The sequence below is a fragment of the Pseudopodoces humilis genome, chromosome 23, assembly GCF_049639895.1.
Source record: "Pseudopodoces humilis isolate 2021_Gansu_Grassland_sample_001 chromosome 23, ASM4963989v1, whole genome shotgun sequence".
NCBI classification, from domain to species: Eukaryota; Metazoa; Chordata; class Aves; order Passeriformes; family Paridae; genus Pseudopodoces; species Pseudopodoces humilis.
The window spans coordinates 9,818,597-9,827,837 of record NC_142222.1 but is presented as its reverse complement, the minus strand read 5'-3'; the positions used below and the strand labels follow the sequence as shown (position 1 = coordinate 9,827,837).

Here is a 9,241-nt window from a genome sequence, read left to right as displayed (position 1 = left end):
CCCAATACCCATGTCCTCCCTCTCCCGGTCCCTGGGTCCCCATCCTGTCTCTAACAACCCCCCTACATCATTCCAGCCTCTGTGTACCCCTCCCCTGCCCTCCCTATGTCCCTCTTCCCATCCTGTCCCTTACAGCCCCCCCATACCATTCCAGCCTCTATGTCCCCTTGTCCCAGTCTCTGTGTGTCCTCAAATGTCGCCAGTGCCAACGCCGCATCTGACCACATGTCCCACATACAGGAACCAGGGGTTACAGTCCTGCCTCTCCCCAGTCACCACCGTGTCCAGCCCGTCCCCTTCTCCCAAATGAAGGGTGCCATTGCCACCATCCTCCTCTGAGCACAGGGCTGGGAACTATGGCTGGCTGCCTTAGGGTCCTCAGGAGACATGGCTAGCCCTAGGGATTTCCCACCCCACTGCCAGTTGTCTGTGTCCTGCAGAGCAGGGCCAACAGCAAGGAAAATAACAGGGATCATGGCAAGGACAGTGGCTGCTGTCAACAGAGCTTTCTGCATCCCAGGGGTCCAAGTGGCCCTGATGGTGCTGGAGGACACTAGGTGCTGCCGAGGGTGGGTTAACCATACTCGGGAGGGGACATTCCCCCGAGATCCTTGTCTGTGGCCTCCATGGGCCACCCAGTAGCAGGACCCTCTTGCCATGACTCTGCTGGGATGACCCTACAGCACAGGATGATCTGAATGGCCTCCCCACTGCAGCATCAACCCCCCAGGAAGGAAGGACAAAGCCACCCACAGTCCTCAGGGCTGGGCAGGGATCACATCCTGATGCCCTCCCAGCAAAAAGAGGGGATATGCAGGATAGCCATGCATGGCCCCCCACCCCTGTGGGGACATGCAGGTGTGCAACAGCTGGGGGCAAAAGCCGGAGGTTATCACCAGGACAACACGCGGGTCACCTTGACACCAAATGATTCTGGGAGCCACTGAGCACCCGATGAGCCCAGGACCCCCTTGTGACACAGGTCCCCTGTAGCTCCCCACAAGCTGCAGGGCTGGGCCAAAGGCTTTATTGAAAAATCCAAAACGAACAACATGGTCATTTTATCATACAATGAAAACCCAAATCATTTTGCCCTGCAGTGGGGGCTACCCCTGCCATCCCTGTCACCAGCTGCCATCACTGGGGACACCGCAGGGACCCTCTGCCCATGCCTGGCTGAGATACAAAAGGGACAAGTGGATTTGGCCAAGAGTGGTGCTGCTGTCCCCAAGCTCCCAATGCAACTGTGACCCCCGCTCCCCGGCCCCAAGGCCTGAGGTAGTTGGGCGTGCAGGCAAGACTCCCCCCAAAAAAGCGGGGAGGGTTTTGGGGCTCCCTGTGTCCTGCAGGAACAGGATGGTTGGTATTGCATCCGAGGGGAGCCAGCATGGGCTGAGGATGGGGAAGCAGCAGGACCCCCAGGGGGAGGTCCAGGTCCCTCTGGCAAGCTGGCGCACAGGGTGGGTGGTCCAGCAGCAGGGCTGGGAGGGCACACGGGAACGGTGGGTCCCTGCACACTGGATGGCTGCGTGGAGGGGTGGCAGCTCTGAGGCCACAGTGGTGGCAGGTCCCACTGCTTGAGGTGCCAGCTGCGTGCTGACAGGTGGGCATTGCTGGGAAAGCACACAGTGGCAGCCCAGCCTGTTCCCAAAGGGAGAAAGACCAAATCCTGTCCTCAGCACCCCAAGAGGAGGGACACTGGCCCCAGCAGGGGCACCAGCAGGACCATGGGGCAAGGGGACATCGCTGCATGGTCTGACATCACTGTCTCCACTGCAGCAAGATGAGCTGGGGGGCCCAGAGGTGGCTCATGCCCCCTGCCCTGTGAGCCCCCTGCTCAAGGCACAAAGGTTACCCGGTTGGTGCCAGCCCCATGGCCGCCCCTGCCCACCGCCACACTGGCCCTGGTCCCGCTGCACCCAAGAGGGTGGTGACACCAGGGTGGCACCAAAGTGAGCAGGGACAGGGAGCTGCTTATTCTGGCTTTGGGGTGCTCTGGTTTTGGGGCACCCTGACTTCCCCCCAAACTCTCTGTGCTGCTGCCCTAGAGTTGCCCCCCATCCCCAGGAGCTGGTGGCTTGTGCAGTGGCACTGTTGTGGCCCAAACCCACACCCAGCACCTTGTGGAGGGTTTATTGCTGGCATGAACACAGTGAACTGTCATGGCAGAGCATCCCAGTTCAGGGAGGGCTTGGGAGGCATTTTGGGGACCTGGAATGAGGAGCAAGAGCTCATGGCAGCAGCCCTCCTGCTGCTGCCCCTTTCCTAACTGTTCCTGGCACCCTGTGTAACCAGCCAGGGTGTCCCACGGGACACCACCTCTCAGCCTGCAATGGCCAAAGGCACTCGGGTGTCCCCACCAAGGGGGAGCACACTTAGCACCAAGCCCAGCAGCACCCCAAAAGCTGTCCTCCGCCCAGTGGCACCCCTGGGACCTTCAGCATACTCATTCCTGGGACAGGGGGGACATTCTTAATGAGCCAGGGGCTGGATTAAGGCTGGAAAAGCAGCAAGAGGCAAGAGAAGACTAACCGCTCTTGCTCAGCCAGAGACGGCTCTAGGAGTTCCCAGAATCTGTGCAAAAACAAAACTAAAGGGTTAAAGACCCCCGCGTAGACACCTCCCCCCACCCCCAGCAGCTCTAATAAATACAGGTGTGGTTTGCGCCCTCATCCTGGCCCCGGGGTGTGGCTGGAAGCTCGGCTCTGGTGCTGGAGGCGGCTCCTGGAGGGACACAGGGGACATGTGCTTCAGTGGGGCTTCTGCACCACTTCCTTGGGGATCTTCTCAACAGACTGCACCAAGTGGGGTCCCAGGGGTGTCCCCCACAGGGTCCCTCCCAGGTGTCCCCTGTGGGCTGCTTCTACCACTGGTGCTAATCTGCAGCTATAGGTGGGAAGACAGGGTCAGGGGGTGCGCTGTCCACCAGCATCCCTCTGGGACCACAGGGCTGCTCTAGCAGCAGCTGAGCCCCCTGTCTGGGGATGATGTAGATCCCACATGTTCGGGTATTTCCTGTGGAGAGACCCCAAGGGATTTGCCCATGTGTGCCAACTATCCCCAGGCTTTTGTGGCAGTTGCAACAAAACCTCCTTACTGCCATGGATGGCAGGCAGGGCTTCTCCACCTTGCTCCACCTTTTCCAGGAGCATCTGCCCAGCTGGAGCAGGGCTGGCACCACTCACCATCCTCCTCCCAGCCTTCTGCCTCGCCAGCCAGCTCGTAGTGCTTCTTGCGCAGCTCCCCCAGCTTCTGCCGCTCCTTCTGTAGCTGGTTCTCCAGCTCTAGCACCCGCACCTGGAGACACAGCCCAGGACATGCCCACCCTAGCACAGAGCTGGGCCAAGCAGACCCCTTTCACACTCATTATGCCCCCAATATCGAGCCCAAAGACCACAGAGGTGCATCCCACAAGTGGTCCAACGATGAGCGGATCCGGGGAGGGGATGGAGCTCAGGCAGGCACTGCTTGTGCAGGCAGGTGAAGTCACAATGATCCGTGTGGGCATCCCAGGCAGGGGAATTCCCCAGAGCTGCCCCATGCCAGGCAGAGGTGGGCGCTGTGGGTACCACCCGGAGGGCAGGGGTGCCCATGGGCTATGTCATGATGGGAATAGTGCAGCGGGATTGAGGACAAATATTACTCCTGGGCAAACCCATCTGTTGTCTTCATACCTTGGGCTTCACCTTTGCTTGTGCTACCTGGGGGCAGCTGGGCATGGTGACCCCATGATGATGCCCTACCCCAGGGAGCCCAAGAGAGACATGACCAGGTGTGTTTCCCAAACCACATGGGAATCTCCTACCTGTGAGTCCATCTCCTGACGCTTGATCTGGGTGAGTGTCATGCTGGAGAAGTCCATGCTATCTGTGGAGAAGACACCACCAGCTCCCCTCAAGCTCTGCTCCTCCACTCAGATACCCCAGCAGCTCCCATGCTGCTGGCAGGGTCTGGCACCATGGGATATGCAGGAAGGAGTGAGGGTCTCAGCCGTGGGTAGAGACCACAGGGACACAGCCAACCAAGGGTGGTGAGTGCCAAGAGCAGAGGTTTTGGGGAAGGTTTGTGCTCCAAGCATGAAGACCAGCGGAAACAGCTGTACGTTGTGCCAGAGGAGGTTTAGGTTGGATAAAAAGGAAAATTTCTTCATGAAAAGGGTTGTTCGGCACTGGCAGAGTCTGCCCAGTGCATGGTGGAGTCACAATTCCTGGAGGGATTTAAAAGCCATGTAGATGTGGCACTTGGGGACATGGTTAGTGGTGGGGAAACGGTTAAACTCAATTGTCTTAGCAAGCTTCTCCAGCCTTAGTGATTATATGATTCTAAAATCCCTGCAGCCCAACACTTACCTTTCTCCTCCACCTGAGACTTCCCAGCCTTGGTGGAGGCCACCACGCTGGCTGTGGCCTGGTTGACGCCTCGGGAGGCTTGCTGGAGCTTGCAGAGGTTGGCGCTGTCTTTGTCTGCCTTCACCTGCCGGGACAGTGAGGAGGGGGTCACGCCCCATCAGGCAAGCAGAAGACCAGCCCCATGATTTGGGGTGACCACATGGTTCCCCAGCATCACCCCGAAGCATAGGCAGGGTAGCAGCCTTGCTCCTACCTTGGAGGCTGCCACCAGCTGCGCGGTGCTGGCCGCGATCTCCCGGGAACAGACCATCAGCTCCTCGAATGTCCCCTTGCCTTGCACTACCAGGTCAGCAGCATCACTGTAGGAGAGCAGAGAGGAGCTGGAGCATTATCCCGCCACTATGTTCCCTCCCCGTGGTAATGGCAGGACTCTGAATCCTCTCCCCGCTCTGGTGACAGTGGCACTTACACCATGACAGTGGCACCCCAGCCCACTGCCTTGGAGGCAGAGATGAGACCCTCGGTCCAGCGTGAATTCTTGGCATAGAACTCCTTGGGGGATGCCGCACCCTGCCGTTGGAAAAGGAACAATTAGCTACCGGGCCCCTGCTCTGGGGGGAAAAGAGGAGGACAGGGTGTCATTCAGGATGTGTGCTGGAGGTGGGGACACACTGAACTTGAGGGTTGTGGGGTCCCCTGTGTGGGAAGGGAGATCAGGGATCACCATGACATCACCCCAGGAACCATAACCAAGGTGAGCCCCTGGGGGTGGAAAGGAGCTCCTGGCAGCTGGTGGGGAACTCCCAGCAGGACAAGGGTTGGAGCAGCATGTCCCAGGAAGTGCACAATGCCCCTCAGCTGGATAAGCACCCCTGTCTTCATCCCTGCCTTCCCCCTTTCCCCCACCCCTGCTCCCAGCTCACCCGTCCACTCTCGACGATCTCTCTCTGGAGGTCCTTGGAGGCCAGGACCAGGACATGGATGGCCTGCATGAGGCCTGTGCAGGAGCCCAGGATCCTGTGAGACAAACACCACTGAGCCCCACCTGTGGAGCAGCTACCCTGCCTGCAGCACCTGCCCCCATCCTGCCTGCCTGGCTCTGTCCAGTGCTCCAATCACCACTCACCTCTCATTAACTTCCAGTTTGACTCCAGTGTCACCAGCCCGTGCCTTGCTCAGCATCTCCTGGTTGAGGGGAGAGAGGCTGCACTGAGCCCAATGTGCCTCTTTGGCCTCTACAGTGGTCCCAGCAGGCCCCTGGCGTGGTGCCTGTGAGCACCTCTCTGCTCCTGGTGACCCCCACCTCAATACGGGCAGATGCTGTTTCGATGGCTGTGGCTGTCGCCGCCATCTCCTTGTCCACTAGGTCACCCAGCTCCTCCTGCTTGACATCCAGGCCTCTGGGATGCAGCTCCTGAAAACAGGATGGGATGAAAGGGACAGTCCAGGAGCACTACAGTCCCTCTGATGGTGCCTGCCATGGCCTGCTCCCATCCCACTAGCCCTCCTGGGCAACCCACCTCCCCGATGGCGCTGATCTGGCCCAGGCAGGCTGTCACCAGGGTGCAGTCAGCACTTGCCACCGTCCCTGGGTCTTGCAGGGCGCTGAGGTAGCTCACAGCCTCACTGCCACACCGCTTGCACAGCTCCAGCAGACCTGCATGGGCAGCAAGGGGGGCTGAGGGGACCACACATGGCGAGATGTCTGGTTCCCACTCACTGCAGCATCTTGCCTGTGCTGGCCTCTGTCTGCCCACTTCGGCACCCTACTTATCCCAGAATCCTACCCACCTTATCCCTGCATCTTGCCATGACCCCTGTGCACCCTGGCCACCACTCATCCCAGCATCCTCTTTGACCTGGCACCTTCCCACCCCAACATCTGCTCACCCCAGCCCCTACTCACTCAGATCCTCTGCCCACTGAGTTCCCTGCCCACTCCAGCCCTTGCCCACCCTGACCCCTACCCACCCCAACTCATGCTCACCCTGATCCTCTTCCCATTCTGCCCCTTGCCCAGGATGGGTCCCACCCACCCAACCCCTGGCCTGGGGCAGGACTCACGGTCTGCAGGCTCCACAGGGGCCACATGGGAGGTCGCACTGCCCTGCAGGAGGGTGTTGCTGACCAGGTGGGCGAAGAGGGCCAGGCAAGGCAGCAGGGAGCCCACAGCTGCAGCAGGACAGCAGGCACAGGCTTCAGCCCCCACTGTGATGCCCACCCGCCCCGATTGCCAGGGCTGCCCCTGTGCCCGGTGCCTGGGGCTGCCACCTCTCACCTGCGCCATCCGAAAGGTACTTGCTGTGTGCGTCCCGCAGGCGCTCTGTGCACTCAGAGGCTGCCAGTGTCTGGGACAGGAGGCAATCTGAAGGCAGACAGTAGGCAGGGCTCAGCCAGGACCACAGGGAGCAGGCAGGCTGGGATAATGCCAGGTTGGGGAACAGCAAGGGCATCACCTGCTGAGCCAGTGCAGCTGATGTGAGCAGGATCCTCCATGCGAGCCAGGGCGTCCTGCACCATGCGCTTGGCCTCGAGCATGGTGCCCTGCAGCAGGGACAGCTGCTCCTTGGCCAGGCGCTGCTGCAGTGCCCACTCTGTGCTCTCCTGCTGGGCCAGAGCCGGGCTCAGAGCCCCTGCTGGGCCACCCGGCACTCCCTGCGCCCGGTCCATCCTAATCCCTCTGGTCTGGCCAGAATGGGGATGGCAGGACCCTCATGGTACCTTGTCTCTTAGCTGGGCCTGTAGCATCTCCAGCTCTGTCCTGCTGCTCTCCTGCTTGCGGCTGAGCGTGTCCCGTAGCTGACGTAGCTCAGTCTGCAGAGCTGCCATCTCATCCCTGTGCTGCTCTGCTGCTTGGCTCAGCCTGTCCCTCTCCTGCTCCAGGCTGGCAATCTGAGTGTTCTGCTCTGCTCCTGCCTGGGGGGGCATGGAACGGCAGCTGGGAATGTGCCACGGGTGAACCCTCCAGTTTGGGGACTCATTCTTGGTCCAGGCTTGGGCCACCCGGACTGTCCCTGCTGAGTGTACCATGGCCTGCACAGAGCAGCACTGATAATCTTATCTAGTGACAATTGAGGCCCCTGGGGAGTCTTTTCATTTTCATCAGTGAAAATGCATTTTTATCATGACTGTCATCATCCTGATGGAGGAGTAGATGCAGGGTGCTGCTTCTACTCCATCCCCATCCTGCTGCTGAGTCTGCCTACCTCATAGATGGGTCACTGCATTTTCCTGCCAGCTTCTGCCTCCCACAACGAGCCCAGGCATCCTTGCTGTCCTCCCCAGCTCCGTAGGCATGGGATACCCTCTGGCACATCTTGCAGTGTAGTGCCATGCTGCTACCTGGGCTTACAGCAGGCAGAGCTGCTGACTGACCCTGTTCTTCCAGGCATTTTATTCCATGATCCCTGCTGCTGGAGCCCACTGCTCCACATTCTATCGCACTCAGATTTGGCAAAGAAGGTGACAAGGAGCTGATTTTGATGCCAGTGGTGGGTATCACCTCTTGAATGGTTAAGGCCTGGCGACCCAGCCCAGAGAGGTGCTAAGTGCCCCCCGTGTACTCTCACCTGTGTGCTGGACTCCAGCGTGCCCTGGAGGACCTGCAGCTCCTGTCTGCTGGCTGCCAGCTCCCGCTTCAGTGTCTCCAGCACCTCTGCCTGCTCCTGAGACTGCAGCAAGGGGAGAGGTTGGGAGCAATGATGCCCCATGGGGAGTCCCTGCCCATCCCCAGTGTGTCCCCCCATTCCTACTTACCTTCCTCTGTGCCTGCTCGCTCACCCGCTGGAAGGAGTCCTCTAGCTCCTTCTTCTCCCGCTCCACATCCCCCTGGGCCTGCCTAGCCACTGTAATCTGCTTGGTCACCTCTGCGTTCTGGCAATGTCAGAGAATGAGCTGAGCAGCCCCAGTATCAGGGGGTATGGCTGGGAGAGGGGATGCTGGGGGTGGTTTGGTGAGCCCACCTTGCGCAGCAGGTCAGCATGGTTCTGCACCAGCTCACTGTACTTCTCCTTCAGTTTGCTGTACCGCTGCTCGTTGGCCTGTGCCCGTCCTGCCATGCATGCAGGGACAGAGAGCTGAGCATCCAGGACTCCCTGCTCAGGGCTCACCCCCACCCTGTGCCAATGCTGGCACTCCCTGCTCACTCTCTATTTCTGTCAGGCTCCGCTGAGCCTTCTCCGTGTCCTCCCGCTGCTTCTTCAGCTCCTCCAGCTCTGCACGCAGGAACTCACTCTCGTCCTGTGCCTGCTGCTTCAGGTGCTGCTGCTCGGCCAGCTCAGCCTCCAGCTCACTGACACGACCACGCAGCTGCACTGCACCCCGTGCGCTCTGCAGGGACAGGTGGGGACTGATGGTGCTATCAGTGCCTGCTGGGACCATCCAATGCCCACTGATACCACCCAATGCCCACCGGTACTGTCCGGAAACGCCCCCCTGCAGGCCCCCAAGTGCATGTGGGCAAAGCACAAGGATGCTGGGCAGTGGAGCTGAGCCCACTCCCCAAAAGGGATGCAGCCTCCTGGCACACCTGGGGACCCCCCAGTATGGGGGAAGCCACTGGGAAGGGGGCAGGACAGAGATGGGGTCACTGTCTTGTCCACCCAGGGACACACCCACCAGCCTACCCGACATTTCCAGCGGGTCTCATCCTGCCCACCTGCCTGTCACCCACCTCAGCCTTGAAGTTCTCCAGCTCCTCCTTGAGGGCTGTGATCTCCCCATAAAGCTTCTCAATTAGCCGGTCCCTGGGAAGGAGAGATGTGGAGTACACCCTCAGTGCCACGGGGACACAGCCTGGAAGGGGAGGTGCCCCCTGTGTCACCATGGCTGCGATGCTATTCCAGGCAGGGAGTTCCCAATACAATCTTGGCCATTCTACAGCATCGTCAGGA

At 60.0% G+C, this 9,241-nt stretch overlaps 1 protein-coding gene across 5 annotated transcripts in view; it reads right to left on the bottom strand.

Annotated features, from left to right (window-relative positions):
• Positions 1-971: 971 nt before the first annotated feature.
• HIP1 (huntingtin interacting protein 1) overlaps positions 972-9,241 on the bottom strand; it is a 34,540-nt gene continuing 26,270 nt past the window's right edge. For 3 of the 5 annotated variants that reach the window (XM_088066150.1, XM_088066153.1, XM_088066152.1), the window contains exons 13-31: positions 9,022-9,094; positions 8,495-8,678; positions 8,312-8,400; positions 8,106-8,222; positions 7,919-8,020; positions 7,071-7,265; positions 6,806-6,953; positions 6,628-6,714; positions 6,414-6,545; positions 5,870-6,006; positions 5,653-5,763; positions 5,476-5,534; positions 5,273-5,366; positions 4,819-4,919; positions 4,603-4,708; positions 4,350-4,473; positions 3,806-3,867; positions 3,186-3,297; positions 972-2,724 (exon numbers count right to left, since the gene is read on the bottom strand). In XM_088066150.1, coding sequence (XP_087922276.1) covers positions 2,642-2,724; positions 3,186-3,297; positions 3,806-3,867; positions 4,350-4,473; positions 4,603-4,708; positions 4,819-4,919; positions 5,273-5,366; positions 5,476-5,534; positions 5,653-5,763; positions 5,870-6,006; positions 6,414-6,545; positions 6,628-6,714; positions 6,806-6,953; positions 7,071-7,265; positions 7,919-8,020; positions 8,106-8,222; positions 8,312-8,400; positions 8,495-8,678; positions 9,022-9,094 — 2,116 coding nt within the window. In that variant the 3' untranslated portion in view covers positions 972-2,641. Of the gene's footprint in view, positions 2,725-3,185; positions 3,298-3,805; positions 3,868-4,349; positions 4,474-4,602; positions 4,709-4,818; positions 4,920-5,272; positions 5,367-5,475; positions 5,535-5,652; positions 5,764-5,869; positions 6,007-6,413; positions 6,546-6,627; positions 6,954-7,070; positions 7,266-7,918; positions 8,021-8,105; positions 8,223-8,311; positions 8,401-8,494; positions 8,679-9,021; positions 9,095-9,241 lie in introns of all 5 variants that reach the window. The other 2 variants (XM_014255102.2, XM_088066151.1) reach the window with 2 other exon arrangements.